We start from the raw sequence: 16,343 nt of genomic DNA on the forward strand, positions 1-16,343 counted from the left end.
TCTCTCACTTGCACATATGAAGTTAAAGAAATAAACTAGCTACAATTAAGATGATAATTTGATTTTTGGCAACTAAAAGATATTTTCCATCTTTTTGTTTTATGATGTCTTGAGTCCAACTTTTCATTGTATAATTTACTTAGTGAAGCAAATGTAGGCATTATTCTACACCAATGTTATATACCTAATTATTAATATCACAAAGACTGCTGGGCTATTTTATTCCTGGTGTTTCTATTGAGAATTGCTCAAATTTCCCTATTAAGAGGTTTTGCATTAAAATATATTACATAGTCAATGTAAGTTTTTCAGGATGTTACTTGAGATTTTTTAAAAAGGATAACTTAAAGGTATACAATACAAAGTGCTGCTAGTGCAGTAAACCAGCTTCTTCAAGGCATGTTGTGTAACAACCTTTTTAATGATATGCTCAGTTCAGTTTTCACTGCAGTAGATTGTTAACAATGACTGCATATTTCAGTTACAAGGTTGGGATAAATTCCATTTACAACATATATTTTCTTGCTTTTTTTTTTTTTTAAAGAAAAAGTATATTAAAATGTGATGATGGCATTTTACCTTTAATACAACTTCACTTCTATACACGTAAAGTTGTCAATCAGAGTAAGATGAAGACCCACAAATACATATTCATGTTCCTTCTGATTAAAAGTTCTGTGATTTTATTTACAATATCTTACTCTCTTTATTTTCCCACTTGTAGTTTCAAAATTTCTACAGAAAACATGTATCCTTTCCCAATAATGATAAAACACAACATAGTTAAATAAAAACACAGGGTAATATCAGACAGTGGGGGAAAAAGAGACTGAAATATTGGGAATTAAGTTTATTATGAATTCAAATCTTGCCAATATTACCCAGCAGTAGTTTCAGGTCCATGATTATTTTGATACATTTTAATAAACTACATTCTCCCTATTGATCTTTTACCTGGAAATCTCAGTGCAGTTGGTTGTCATTATTAGTGATAGTTATGTTCTGTAAAGTTGTCATGAATATTGAATTAGTTAATAGTGAACCATTGCTCCTAGGGGGACATATAGGGTTAGGTTTCTGCAAACTTCTGGTCACAGCACTCATTTTCATCAAATGATCAATACATAACTTTGTTTTATGTGTGTTTCTGTTTAAAGATACCTTATTTAATATGTATTATTGATTCATTAACACTGAATTCATGGCCAATAGCACTAGAACTCTTGCCCAAACAAGGCTTGTCTCATATACTCGTATTTCCTCCATGAGGCACATCAAAGTCTTCTTGTGTTTAGGAACACTAAACAGCTTGTTGACACTGCTCTTGGAGGCTATTTAAACAGAAAAAGTACCCCCCAAGAAAAGCATAAACTTGCAAAAACCTAAGTAGAAAAAAACTAAGTAGACCGTGAAAAGGACACTTATTTATAGTATTAGACCTGAACACAAAGGCAAAGCATCACCTTGTTTGACCTCAGCTAGGAATGGGTACACTGGGTGACTCACATTTTTGCTGCTCTATAAATGTCTATAAATGACTGGCAAGGGACCATGAGTATTGATTTGGGGATTACAAATAAATTTAAGAAGGTAAACAAATTTACAAATATAGAATCCATGAATAATGAAGATTGTATAAGCTTTCTCAATTAGTAAAAACCACAAAACAATAATATTTTTAAGAGTTTACCATCATCCTTGTTACTTTTATGTTATAATTTATAGTGGCTTAGTCATGGCAAAACGAACAAAAGAAAATGGGTAGAAGCAGAAAGAGTTTTTGAGGTGCATGCTTGAAAAAGCCTACATAGCTGTTAAGGAAACTTAAAGATGGTTCTGGTGAAGGCTCAGAAAGAAAAGAGGAGGGCTGTAGAGAAAACTTCCATCTTAGAGAATACCTAAGTAATCCATGGTAGAATATTCGTAAAAATGTGGACCACAAAGGCCATTATGATGGGTTTCTGGCAGAAATGAGGAACTTGTTATTGGACAGTAGAGAAAAAGCAATCCTTGTTATAAAGTGGCAGAGAACTTGGCTGAATTGTGTTCATGTTCTAGTGTTTTGTGGAAACTAGAACTTGCAAGCAATGAAATTGCATATTTAGCTAAAATAATATCTAAGTAAAATGTTGAAGTTGCAGCTTGGTTCCTCCTGACTGCTCGTAGTAAAATGTGGGAAAAGAGAAATGACTTAAAGACAGAATTATTAAGCAAGAAGAAAGCAGTACTAAAAGATTTGGAAAATTCTCAGTCTATCTAAATTGCACAGACTGCAATAATAGGATGTGAATAATTAGGATGTGGCCAAGTGACCATTTGATAAAGAGATTAGCATGGGTGTAAACTAAGAACTCAATCAGTCACCCCAACAGGAAAACTGCCAGTTTGAACCCAATGAGGGAAGGCTTTCAGATTTCAAGGACCACAGAGCTATTCAATTGCATATGTGTGCTCTTCTTTAAGACAAGGCCATTCAGGGATCACCAAGGCTGCCTCCTCAATTTCAAAAGAAGGGACCATCACCCAAAGCCATGGGAGAAGGGCCACCCAGATCCTTGCGGGCCTACCCCCTTTCTGGCAAGGCTGCAGAGCAAGAACACAATCCCAGCGTGTCTGGGAAGAGGAGGGACCCCCTCCCCAATATTGGACCTGTAGGACAGAGCATAGAGCCAAAGAGAATTGTTTTCAAGCTTTAATATCTAGGCCAGGCGCAGTGGCTCATACTTGTAATCCCAGCACTTTGGGAGGCTGAGGTGGAAGGATTGCTTGGGGCCAGGAGTTTGAGACCAGCCTGGGCAACATAGTGAGACCCATCTCTACCAAAAAAAAAAAAAAATTGAGTGCGGTGGCACATGACTGTAGTCCTAGCTACTTGGGAGGCTAAGGCAGAAGAATTGCTTGAGCTCAGGAGTTCTAGGCTATAGTGAGCTATGATCTCATCATTGCACCCCAGCCTGGGTGCAGAGCAAGACCCTCTCTTTATTTATTTATTTTTGACACAGGGTCTTACACTGTTGCCCAGGCTGGAGTGCAGTGGCATGATCACGGCTCATTGTAGCTTTGAGCTCCTGGGCTCAAGTGATCCTCCTGCCTCAGCCTCCCAAGTGGCTGGGACTACAGGCTGGAAACCACCATGCTCAACTAAATTTTGTATACTTTGTAGAGATGGGTTTTCACTATGTTGCCTTTGGGAGGCCGAGGTGGGAGGATGCCCAGCCTTAAGACCTACTCTTTAAAAATAACTAAATAAATATATCTCATGAAGTTTGCCTGTATTTTAGACTTATTTGGAGTCACCTTTCGTCTTTTCCATTTCCCTTTTTTGGAATGGAAATGTCTATACTGTGCCTGTCCCACCATTGTATTTTGGAAGTGCATAACTTGTTTGGTTTCACAGGTACACAACTGAAGAGCAGTTTGCTTCAAGATGAATCATACCTTGAGTCTCACCTTTGTCTGATATAGATGATATTTAGATGACACTTTCAATTTTAGACTTTAGAGTTGATGCTGGAACAAGTTAAGACTTTTAGGCCAGACGCGGTAACTCATGCCTGTAATCCCAGCACTTAGGGAGGCCTAGGAGGGTGGATCATCTGAGGTCAGGAGTTCGAGACCAGCCTGGCCAACATGGAGAAACCCTGTCTCTACTAAAAATACAAAAATTAGCTGGGTGTGGTGGCACATACCTGTAATCCCAGCTACTTGGGAGGCTGAGGCAGGAGAACCGCTTGAACCTGGGAGACAGAGGTTGCAGTGAGCCGAGATCATGCCATTGCACTCCAGCCTGGGTAACAAGAGTGGAACTCTGTCTCAAAAAAATAAAATAAAATAAAAAGACTTTTGAGGCTGCTGGGATGTAATGAATGTATTTTGCATGTGAGAAGGACATGAGTTTTGAGGAATGGAGTGGAGGGGCAGGGTGGGGGTGTCAGGATGCCGTACACTGAATGTTTATGTTCCCTCTGAACTCATATGTTGAAATTTTAACCCCTAGTGCGATGGTATTAGGAGGTGGGACCTTCGGTAAGTGATTAGGTCATAAGGGCAGAACCTTCACCAGTGGGATTAGTCCCCTTATAAGAGAGACCCCGAGAGCTCCCTTGCCCCTTCTGTCATGTACGGTTACAGTGACAAGAGGGTAATCTGTGAAGCAGGAAGCAGACCCTCACCAGACAGCACATCTGCTGGCACCTTCATCTTGGACTTCTCAGCCTCCAGAACAGTGAGAAATGAATTTCTGCTGTTTATAAGCCACCCAGTTTATAATATTCTTTTATAGCAGCCCTAGCTAAAATAAGCTCTATTCCAAATATATTTGTGTTTTAGCATTATTTTCTTGAGTTATAAACATGTGCATGTTTACACCGTGGATACATGCAAAAATGATCATTTATTTTTGATAACCAGAAAATGGATATTAGTGTTGATGCATAGAATTGTTATTAAAAAGACTTGTTTCTTTTTTTCTTTTTTTTTTTTTTTTTTGAGACGGAGTCTCGCTGTGTCGCCCAGGCTGCAGTGCAGTGGCACAATCTCGGCTCATTGCAACCTCCGCCTCCCGGGGTCAAGCAATTCTCTGCCTCAGCCTCCTGAGTAGCAGGGATTTCAGGCGCGTGCCACCACGCCTGGCTGATTTTTGTGTTTTTAGTAGAGATAGGGTTTCACCATCTTGGCCAGGCTGGTCTTGAACTCCTGACCTTGTGATCCACCTGCCTTGGCCTCCCAAAGTACTGGGATTACAGGCGTGAGCCACCACGCCCGGCCAGAAAGACTTGCTTCTAAAGCAGTTGGTTTCACAGCGTTTTAACTGTTTACTTATCATTCAACGGCTGTTCATAACGCTATTAATTATCATATGGAATTTGAAAATTAGATCTATCAAAGTTGCTTCATCAATTTCCTCTTCATGACGTATGCTGATAGAAAATAAAGTGCTAGGATCACGCCTCTAATTCTAGAGCTTTGGGAGGCCAAGGTGGGAAGATTGCTTGAGGCCAGGAGTTTGAGACCATACAAATCTTCATGATATGTATGCTGATAGAAAATAAAGCTACATTTAAATAAAGTATTATGTTAAAAAATATACCCCTGGGCCCAAAGTGGCCTTGCTAGAACCCTATTTAAGTCCCAGCAGGTTGATACTAGTTCATTTTCTCCATTTATTTAACTGACTAAAGTACCAGAGTGCTGTAGCAGGTGATTTTTTGTTTTGCTCATGCTGGTTTCTTTTTTTGAAGGGCAGGGATGTGTTTGTTGTGCCAAGTTCTTAAAAAGCAAGCAGGCTTGCCAACAGGTTTGTGGAGATTCTCTGGGGATGTCATGAAGGAGGACCAATTTGTAAACTAGTACTAATCAGGCTGCTTCAACCCCTTTGGAAGATTTACAGAGCTGTTGATGATACATGCACTGTAGAGCTGGGAATTGTTTATGCACATCTCTTGGCCAGCTGTCAGGAAGATAAGAGCTGATCTCTGCAAAGCCAAAGAAAGGGTAACATAGGAGTCTGTTGGGTGGCGCCCAATTGTATTTCATTTATCTAGGAATTTTCTGTGTGTGTGTATGTACGTAAGGAAGGATAGAGTCATCCAGACAACTTAGACATACGTAGTTTGTTTAAGCATATTAGGGACCTCTACATACACACATGGATACTTCCCTTCTGTCTCCAACTTTCTCTTAGCTGATCTCTTCTGCCAGGTCATAAGCCCCCAGCAAGATAGAGGAAGACCCCAGTTTGTAAGGGAAAAAATCCTCACAGATAATTAAAAGTTATCTCCAGTTTAGGGCTAAAGGTTCAGAGAATTGGACTATAGTTTCAATTTTGCCCTTAATTAACTAGTTGACTTTTGATAAATTGCCTTCCCATGCAACTCCTCATCTGTGAAATGAGGGAGTTGGACAAGATGTTCACTTCAGCCCCTTACACTGCTCATGGTTCTGCAATTCTTTATTTGTTGAGGCCGCTACCAAAACCTGTAACATCATTTACATCATGTACGTTCAAGCTTCGCTTATTGATGGGGATACATTCTGCGAAGTGCATCATTAGGTGATTTCATTATTGTGCAAACATCACAGAGTGTACTTACTCACACCTGGACAGTATAGCCTGCTACACACCACAGCTATATGGTATAACTTCTTGTTCCTAGGCAACAAACCTGTAGAGCATGTTACTGTACTGAATTCTGTAGGCAGCTGTAACACAGTACTAAGTATTTGTATATCTAAACATAGAAAAGGCATGGTAACAATATGGTTTCATAATCTGGACTCACCATCATATAAACAGTCCATTGGTAACCAAAACATCTTCATGCAACACGTAACTATATTCTATCATTGAAGACCACTGCAGATTACATTTATCTGTGTGCAAAAATTTGCAGTGCACAGCAGTCTTCATTGATGGATACTTAATGAACATTAAGATTTAGCATTGTGTATTGTGTAAGAGAGCTATACATAGTATTAAACCTGTCAGGGTTAGACAGCTATGGAATTTTTGCTTTTATTTTCCAGAATCTAAACATGGATTCGAATACTTCTCAAAGATATTGTTGGAATGAACTTTTGGAAAAAGCTTGGAAACTCTGAGAGTTGAGATTAAGTTTGTTTGTTTTTCCTAGCTGTATTTCATGTACTGAGTGCCTTACAGACTTGTGCCTAGGGATGGTAACTTCTACGGGGGAAAACTTCAAGAACTTGCTACAGCTTCATTTACAGCTTTATCATAACTACTGTGGATTAATAGATTAGTTAGAAGCCTCTGGGAACACTTTGCATAGATCTCACCTTAAACTAACCTGAATAATAAGGGAATAGTTGATTCTGTAACTAAGTACAGAGGAATGACAGGCTTCAGGGTCAATTCAATTCAGTGTCATAGGCTCTGCTTCTCAGGTATTCTGAAATTACCTTCTCTGTGCTCCCATTGTGACAGAATGACGATAGCAGTCTTTACTGTGTGTTCACATACTGCATCATTGGGGTTTCTCAACCTTAGTACTCTTGACATTGGGGCCAGGTAATTCTTTATTATTGTGGGACTGTCCTGTGCCTTGTAGGATGTTTGGCAACATCGCTGGCCACTACCCACTTAATGCCAGTAGCACCTCAGCCCTGCATTGTGATAATCAAAAATGTCTGTAGGACCGGGCGCAGTGGCTCATGCCTGTAATCCCAGCACTTCGGGAGGCCGAGGCGGGCGGATCACTTTGAGCTTGGGAGTCAAGACCAGCCTGAGCAATGTGGTAAAACCCCGTCTCTACTTAAAATACAAAAATTAGCCAGGCGTGGTGACACGGACCTGTAATTCCAGCTACTCGGGAGGCTGAGGCTGGAGAATCACTTGAGCCTGGGAATTGCACCACTGAGCTGAGATTGCATCACTGCACTCCAGCCTGGGTAACAGAGTGTGATCTTGTCTCAAAGGAAAAAAAAAAAGTCTGCAAACATTACCAAATGTTTCTTGGGGGACAAAAGCACCCTGATTGAGAACTGCTGGTCTGAAGGAATATAGACCATTTTATCAGGTGGCTATCATAAGTGGGAGGCAGTGTGCTTCCTAGAAGACCCCAAATTTCCCACCCACCTTTTATCTCCCATTGGCTCATCCTGAGTCACTCCCCGATTCCTGAACCCCCATCACTGGTGAGCGGGTCGGGGGCCGGGGGGGGGGGGGTGGAATGTTCTTCGGACTCACCAGGGCACCTCTGGAGCTAGGAATGTGGCTATTCAGGGTGAGTCTCTCAGCATGATTGGTGGAAAGGGAGAATGAAAGCTGAGTAGGAACTCAGTAATATCCATGACCACTGTACCCTAAATTTGCCCTTTTTTTCTTCCTCTCAGTGAGGATTATGGGAAGAACTTTAAGGATATTACAAATCTCATCAATAACACCTTTATTCGGACTGAATTTGGCATGGCTATTGGTCCTGAGAACTCTGGAAAGGTGAGACTCATTCTTGTATACATAAAGCTTGTGCTTGATACCACATGCAGAGCTGTCAGATATTAGTATTGGCATGGTCCAGTGATTCACAGTAATGTATTTTAGTTTAGTATTGCTATATTTATATTTTAAAATTAAACACAATTTTTTTAAGGGTCTCACTCTGTCTCCCAGGCTGGAGTGCAGTGATACCGTCACGGCTCGCTGCAGCCTTGACCTTCCAGGCTCAAGGGATCCTCCCACCTCAGTCACTTGAGTAGCTGGGACTACAGGCTCTTGCCACCACTCCTGGGTAATTTTTGTATTTTTTTGTAGAGGGTTTTGCCATGTTGCTCAGGCTGGTCTTGAACTCCTGGGCTCAAGCAATCCACCCACCTCAGCCCCTGAAATGCTGGGATTACAGGCATGAGCCACTGTGCCTGCCTAAACACAATTTAATATCGATCATATAAGAATGGAACTCTGAGCACACAGGTTTATTTGTTTTTGTTCCCCGCCCAAGGTGCACCAAAGCCCTTAATAATTATGCAGCAGTTGCTTAACATTACAATGTATATAACCTATGACAACATTTTAGTTTTTTGGAAAACTAATCTCAGCCTAATCTAGGCTTAAACCCACAGATATGATGTCCCAGCTCAGTTCAGGGTGTTATTTTTTTGTAAGAATAAGACCCAAGGGGTAGAGTGGAACAACTAATCAGTTTTTATAACTCTTCTTATTTCTAGAACTAAAATTTCTTAACTAATGTCTGGTGAAAATGGTGTAAGAACTCCTGTGCTTGCATAGATAGTATCATACCCTGAATCAGATCTTTCCTCTTCCTATCAGGTGGTATTAACAGCAGAGGTGTCTGGAGGAAGTCGTGGAGGAAGAATCTTCAGATCATCAGATTTTGCGAAGAATTTTGTGCAAACAGATCTCCCTTTTCATCCTCTCACTCAGATGATGTATAGCCCTCAGAATTCTGATTATCTTTTAGCTCTCAGCACTGAAGTAAGTCCAGTTGAGGAACATGGTTTGCCTTTTGCATTTTATAGTCTCAAATGTACTGTCTTAGAAGGATCCTTTAGGAAATGCTTTTAATATTGGACTTCTTTCGAGTCTCCTTATGACATGAAGTACGTATTTTTTTAACGTTTTTTCCTATTTGGTAAAGGACACGATTCCCACATGCTATCTATTCCAGGTAAGTGTGATGCCTAGTTGTCACTGTAATTTTTTTAAGTGACTAAATGTGTGGTATTGGAGTAATGAACTAGAAAACAGTTTAATTTAATCATTCTTGTGCTACAAGGGACAAGCATAAATTGTCAAACTCCTGATGTTGTCATTGTTCCTTTTCTATGATCAAACAACATCTTTCTAATTTTTTTCTTTTTTGTTATGTCCTCAGTTTATAAAACATACTGATTTCTGTCTTTGACACTCATGTATTAAATATCCAAAGCCTTAAATCCCTGCGCTCCCTACCACGTTCCTATACTTTCCCCAGAAACCAGTGTGTTTCCCTAACCCTCCCACTTCTCAAAGTTCTCTGAGGAACACATTCAGCTTCTCCTTTCCTGGAGGACCAGTCTCCTTTACTGTGGTTAAGGGCCCAAAGTGGCTGAGTTGCTAGACTATAATAATCAGAATTATACTTTACATTTTTATGGCCTTCTCTCATCAGATAGAAACACCTGAGGAGCTAGTTCAAGAGGCACATCCCTTTGCCCAAACCCAGATATAATAAATCAATGACTTCTGTTGTGGGGTGGCTAATATTTTTAACAGGCTCCCCAGCTGAGCCTGAGCACCAAAGTTTGAGAGTCATTGCTGTACTGACTGTTTTGGGGTCCGAAACAAGATCATCAACTGTGAACAAGTCAGGCTGAGCAAAGGATGACATAGGAGGACGAAGGGCACTGGAAGAGAGGTCTGGGTTCTGGGCTTTCTGTGGGGAGATTTTTGAGCAGAGGTGAGGCTGAGGGGCACCAGGAGGGCCAGAGTTATGTTTTTTTTGCTTTTGTTTTTATTTTTTTTTTTTTTTGAGACAGAGTTTTGCTCTTCTTGCCCAGGCTGGAGTGCAGTGGCGCAATCTGGTCTCACTGCAACCTCCGCCTCCCGGGTACAAGTGCTTTTCCTGCCTCAGCCTCCAGAGTAGCCGAGATTACAGGCATGTGCACCCAGGCCCAGCTAATTTTTTTGTATTTTTAGTAGAGACAGGGTTTCACCATGTTGGCCAGGCTGGTCTCGAACTCCTGACCTCAGGTAATCTGCCCGCCTCGGCCTCCCAAAGTGCTGAGATTACAGGTGTGAGCCACTGTGTCCGGCCTCAGAGTTATGCTTAGCAGTGGAGGCCAGAGGAAGGAAACTAGCTTGCTGGGGAGTAAGCTTCAGATCTTAGAACAACAATTCCTGGAAATTGGCCTCCAGCAGCTTAAGCTGAAAGCACTACAAGGGAGCAAGGAGTGAACAGACCCATAGAGCTCCCCTTTGACTACTGCATCTTCCTTACCAAGTGTCTCAGGGTTATTAAAACAGCACTGTCCTCAGGAAGAGACAGATATAGTCTGCTTCTGTACCTGAAATTTCTTCCATTTAAGGGTAAGTCTGAAGTACATATAATTGGGATGGGGAAGAGGGACCAATTTGTACTAAAGTGCAAATCAGTGGTATCAAATTCTGCCTTGTCTTTATAAGTAGAATTAGGTAAATTAGAAATGCTAGGATGTGAGTATTACCAGGGGAGAAAAAGTTAGAGGAGAATGGTGGGTGAGAGTACAGGAGTACTGAACATAAATTCTGCCTAAGTAAGTTACATTTAATTTCAGCTAGACTAGGACATCTCTGTCCCATCTCCACTGAGGCGGAGCTCAGTAAGCTCACATTGCCGGTGTAATGTTGTCAGTCAGAATTTTGTTAAGTCTCTGCTACATTTCAAACTATTGGCCAATCCCTCCTTTTGAGAACTCTAATTGTTTGGCTTCTGTGACATTATTCCTTTTAGTTCCTTCCTTAACCTCCTTTCAGCCTACCCTTAAATGCCTACTCCTCATTTCACTGAGCAGTCTCTTGCACTCTTACCATTTAGCTACCACCACCTATAATGTATAAGATTTTCAAATCCTTATCTCTAGCCCTGGCTTTCCCCTAATCCATCATATTCCTGTCTTGCTGCCCCCTGAATATCTCTAGCTGGATGTTCCACAAGCACCTTAAATCAATTTAAAACTGAGCTTCCTCCCTACTCTTCTCTCAGACCTGATCTTCTTCCCTTAATCCTTATACTAGTTAATGATATCACAATGCATCCTATACCCCAACCAGGAAACTAGAGTGACCAACTTACATGCGTGTGCATGCACGCACGTACACACACACACACACACACACACACACACACACACACACACACCCCTACCTCTCATCCTGCCCTGCAGGAGAAGTCATCCAGTTCTACTATGCTAGCTTCTAAATTCTTGCAGAGCCTGTTCCTCATGGCCAGTGTTCAAGACCTCATTAGCTCTTACCAAACTAATGTGGCAGTCATTCACTGCTTTTCCTTGCCTCTAGTCTGGACCCTCTGAAATCCATCTTTCCCATTCACATCCAAGTACTCCACCTAAGAAAGTGAAACGGACTGTGTCATCCTCCTGCTTAGCACACATTCCTCCTGAGAGCACCTCATATGCAATAAACCCTAGAGTCCTTACCATGGCACAGAAGGAAGGCTCTCTGTGAGCTGGTCTCACCTTTCTGCCTAGCGTTAGTTCCTCATTTGCTTACCTTGGAATTTGCACTCCAGTGATGCCTGATGGCTTTTAGCTCCCTGCACACACTGCAGGGTTTATGACCTCCTTGCGTTTGCTAATACTAGTCTCTCTTTGTGCAGCAACACCTCATCTCCCTGTTTGCCTTCTTTTGGTCCCACTCTCATCATTTAAAACTCAGTGCACCTGTCTTCTTCAGGAAACCATCTCTGATGCAATGTTCCTCCTCTCCTCACTTCTATACTAGACCATATTTTATAACTCTGCATAGTGTTGAACTTTCTTCTTATCTATGCGCCTTGTTAAACTGTGAGCCCCTTCTCTCAGCAGGGAGTGTGTCTTATTCATCTTTGTATCCCCAGTGCAACATCTGGTACAGTGCCTGGCACATAATAGGCACTTCATACGCATTTGTTATTCTGAACTTCCAAGACCCCAAAAGGGCCCAGATAAACCATGTGTGTGTCTGTGGAGCTCGGGCAGCTCTGATGGAGCTTCAGTGTGTGTTTTTCCTGTCCTGAATGATTGGATATGAAATATTAAAGGTCATACAAGCAACTACACAGGATAAAGCTAGAATTTTGATAAGTCATTTATAATCTTTCAGAATGGCCTGTGGGTGTCCAAGAATTTTGGGGGAAAATGGGAAGAAATCCACAAAGCAGTATGTTTGGCCAAATGGTGAGTAACAGAAGACTCCATCTGTGCAGAGCCCTAAACCCTTCCTGATAGCGCTGCCAAAAATCACATGAATAAATATTGAGCACTTACTGTGTGCCAAGTACTCTTCAGGGTGCCATAAGAGATATTGGAGAGGGGTGTGACACAGGCCTTGACCTGGAGGAGCTTCTCATTCCACTGGAAAAGAAGACTTAGTCTCACTTAAATGTTAGAACATAAAGTATAAAACAAGGCAGGTGACTGAGTTGCTGCTGCCTGCCCAGGGTTCATTCTCCATGAATGGTGACATCAATTAAAATACAATAAAATATAGCTTTAATTTAGGGATTTAAATACTTCTCCATGCCCAGATTTACCCTCTTGTCTAGAGTTCCATTTCAGTCATGTAGAACATGGCAAGGAATCAGAAAGAAAGCTGAAAGAGCTTCCAGACTCCTGAAGTCACATTGCGCACCAAAACTCATTCACTTTTCTCGGAGAGATTCCCTGCCCCTCCGGGTGCCTGCTTAAAGAGGATGGAGTGGAGGGAGCTCTTACTTGGGAGTCTCGTCACCTTTGTTCTGTCCTCACTCTGCTGCTAGTCAGGGGCTCAACCTTTCTGGGCTTTAGTTTTTTCCTTCTGTGAAAGGAGGCTTATTTGGAGAATGTGGGGATGGCTAAGCAAGAACTGAATTAACAGGCTTCATGCCTCCAAAATCTGATTAGGCTCAGAATGTTGTTTAGAGCCTCTTTCTCCTTTCCCTTTGACTAATTTCAGCTAATTTGTGAATCCCAGTTTATAGCAGATTGGTTACAGAGATAGGATATGTAACTGCTGCAATAAGCACGTAACAGCATTAGAATTACAGCCTGAGAGCTGGAAGGAGGTGGAATTACTCTAAAAGAGCAGACAAAAACTTAGAGAATAAACAGTATGAAATTATTTAGTGCTAGATCAAGAAAGTACACCTGTGTTAGTAACTTCTAATGGGAACGCTGTGTTATAGTTTGGTAGAATTGATGTTCATGATGATGACCCACAATCCCAAGAGTTTCCTGTACTCTAGGAATCAGGAAAGTGTAGAATACAGATTTGAAATATGTCTACCAAGATTGATTAAAATATTAAATATATTGCTTAAATAAAGTAGGCCTTTTCTAGAAATGTTCCTTGTTCTTGAGATAGGGTATTGCTCTTTTGTCCAGGCTAGAGTACAGTGGCACAGTCATGGCTTACCACAGCCTTGACCTCCTGGACTTAAGCGATCCTTCTGCCTCAGCCTCCCAAGTAGCTGGGACTACAGGCATGTGCCACCATGCCTAGCTAATTTTTGTATTTTTATTTTGTAGAGATAGGGGGTCTCACTATGTTGCCCAGGCTGGTCTCAAACTCCTGTGCTAAAGCAATCCTTCCTCCTCAGCCTCCCAGAGTACTGGGATTATAGGTATGGGCTACCATGCCTAGCCCCAGAAATGTTTTTTTAATGAGGTTTTTATAGCACCACTCTGGTACACATGCCACATTTGCTTTCGTTTTATGTATTCTAATGAATTGTATTTGTACCTTATACAGTTTTATCAGGAAGGAAGGAATTTTTTTTTTCTTGAGACGGAGTCTTGCTCTGTTGCCTAGGCTGGGGTGCTGTGGTGCAATCTCGGCTCACTGCAGTCTCCACCTCCCAGGTTCAAGTGATTCTCCTGCCTCAGCCTCCTGAGTAGCTGGGATTACAGGCGTGTGCCACCACACCCAGCTAACTTTTGTATTTTTAGTAGCAATGGGGTTTCACCATGTTGGCCAAGCTGGTCTCAAACTCCTGACCTCCTGATCCGCCCACCTCAGCCTCCCAAAAGTGCTGGGACTACAGGGCATGAGCCACCGTACCAGGTGGAAGTAATTTTTAAGATAACTAAGTTAAATTGTTTCACTCCTGATGGAACTAAAACATGTAGGTCATGTGTAAATAATTTTTTTTTCTTTTTTTAAGATAAGGCCTGGCTCTGTCACCCAGGCTGGGATGTAGTGGCACGATCTCTGCTCATTGCTGCCTCTGCTTCCTGGGCTCAAGTGATCCTCGCACTTCAGCCTTCCCAGTAGCTGGAACTACAGGCATACACCTGGCTAAGTTTTGTTAAATTTTAATCATTAAAACTCATCTTTAGCCAAGTGCAGTGGCTCATACCCATAATCCAAGCACTTTGGGAGGCTGAGATGGAAGGATCGCTTGAGACCAGGAATTCAAGACCAGCCTGGGCAACAGAGTGAGACCCCATCTCTACAAAAAATTAAAGAAAAAAAAAAGCCAAGCATGGTGGTGCACACCTGTAGTCCTCGTTACTCAAGAGAATGAGATGGGAGGATCACTTGAGCCGAGGAGTTCGAGGCTGCAGTGAGCTGTGATTGCACCACTGCACTCCAAACTAGGTGACAGAGCAAGACTCCGTCACTTAAATAAACAAACAAAACCTTATCTTTAAAACTAAGAAGTTATTTTAAAATAGGATTTTGTTTTATATCCTATGCAAGGTTTTTACTTTTGTAACATGTTTTTTTTTTTGTTTAGTGTCTAAATATGAATAACCAGGATGCTGCTGTTTACTCACCTTTTTAGATCTCTAGTTTCTAGGAATTTACAACCAAAAGTTGTGAAAGAACATGCTCAAAACCAACACCTTTTTTTGGTTGCAATCCAGTAAGTGCCAGGAGGGTCTGAATCTAGTTCCCTGCGAACTCCCTTTCCAGGTTACATTTTAAATAATTCAACCTCTGACCTAGTTGTCTATTTGAGATGGAAGAACTAAATTATTTAACTCATACAAAGCATTGAACTAGATTCTGAAGGGAAACAGCAAAGTATAGTACCTGCCCTGAAGAAGCTAATTTATATAGTAGGAAAGGTAAGGCATATACTATGCAAGTAAAATAAAAAACAGGAGGCAAGTGCATGCCAAGTGGCTGTGCAGATGGTACAGTGCTCTAAAACAGAGTTTCTCAACCTCAGCACTAATGACATTTTGGATCAAAGAATTCTTTATTGTGGAGGACTGTCCTGTGCATCATAAAATGTGTAGTAGCATCCCTGGCCTCTACCCGGTAGATGCCAATAACACCTCCGCCACCCACCCCTCAGTTGTGATGATCAAAAATGTCAGAGGCAAATGTGGAGAGGGTGAGTAGACCAGCATGACTGCCTGAAAGAGTCCACGTAAAGAAGTGGTGGACTGTAGACGACGCATGGGCCAGGCAGTGGGGAGCTTGACAGGCGGAGCTGTGAAGGACCAGGGCTCAGCACCTGAGAAGTGGTGCTTGTCGGTGCCTGTGAATGAAGCTTGTTAGACCTGCTAGGAAGTTTGTGAGTAAGGTCAACACAGTCCTTCAGCAGTCTTAAACCATTTCTTTTCCCCGTTTTTGCCTCATTGTAGGGGATCAGACAACACCATCTTCTTTACAACCTATGCAAATGGCTCCTGCAGTAAGTATATTTTAGTCCCAGAAAATAATGTCCTGTTGTCCATTCATGGTAGAATTTTCTGGGTTGTGCAAGGTAGAAACATAAAAGGTCCCTCCATTCTCCTGAAATTGTAATAGCTAAAGAAAGCTGTTAGTGGTTATTAAAATCTTGAAAGTAAAACCAAATTACTACACTACCCAGATCAAGTAAAAATATAGGCTATACGTAGAGGCAATATTTAATCTTAGCAATGTATTTATGTAAAGCAAATATTATGCTACAGACAATAGCAAATTGAAATGCATGGTTATTTCTACAGGAAAGCAAGGGTTGTGTTTGTGTTTGCAGAAGTAACTGGCTTCCCAAACTATGACACAATTTCAAAACAGAAAGCAAAATCTTTCATTTACTCATTCAACAGATATTTGAGCACCTGCTCATATGCTAAACACTGTTCTAAGGATGGAGAGAAGAAAACACCCAAGGCCTGCCCTCATGGAATGTAAATTCAAGAAAACCAAA

The 16,343-nt window shown here is 41.5% G+C and overlaps 1 protein-coding gene across 4 annotated transcripts in view; it reads left to right on the forward strand.

The window, feature by feature from the left end:
* Positions 1-16,343, forward strand: part of SORT1 (sortilin 1) — an 88,185-nt gene that overhangs the window by 34,569 nt on the left and 37,273 nt on the right. For all 4 annotated transcript variants that reach the window (XM_019011709.4, XM_031008972.3, XM_055353807.2 and 1 more), the window contains exons 4-7: positions 7,855-7,957; positions 8,789-8,953; positions 12,320-12,393; positions 15,793-15,842. In XM_019011709.4, the coding sequence (XP_018867254.4) occupies positions 7,855-7,957; positions 8,789-8,953; positions 12,320-12,393; positions 15,793-15,842 (392 nt within the window). The remainder of the gene's footprint in view (positions 1-7,854; positions 7,958-8,788; positions 8,954-12,319; positions 12,394-15,792; positions 15,843-16,343) is intronic.

Source organism: Gorilla gorilla, chromosome 1 (assembly GCF_029281585.2).
Source record: "Gorilla gorilla gorilla isolate KB3781 chromosome 1, NHGRI_mGorGor1-v2.1_pri, whole genome shotgun sequence".
Taxonomy (NCBI): Eukaryota; Metazoa; Chordata; class Mammalia; order Primates; family Hominidae; genus Gorilla; species Gorilla gorilla.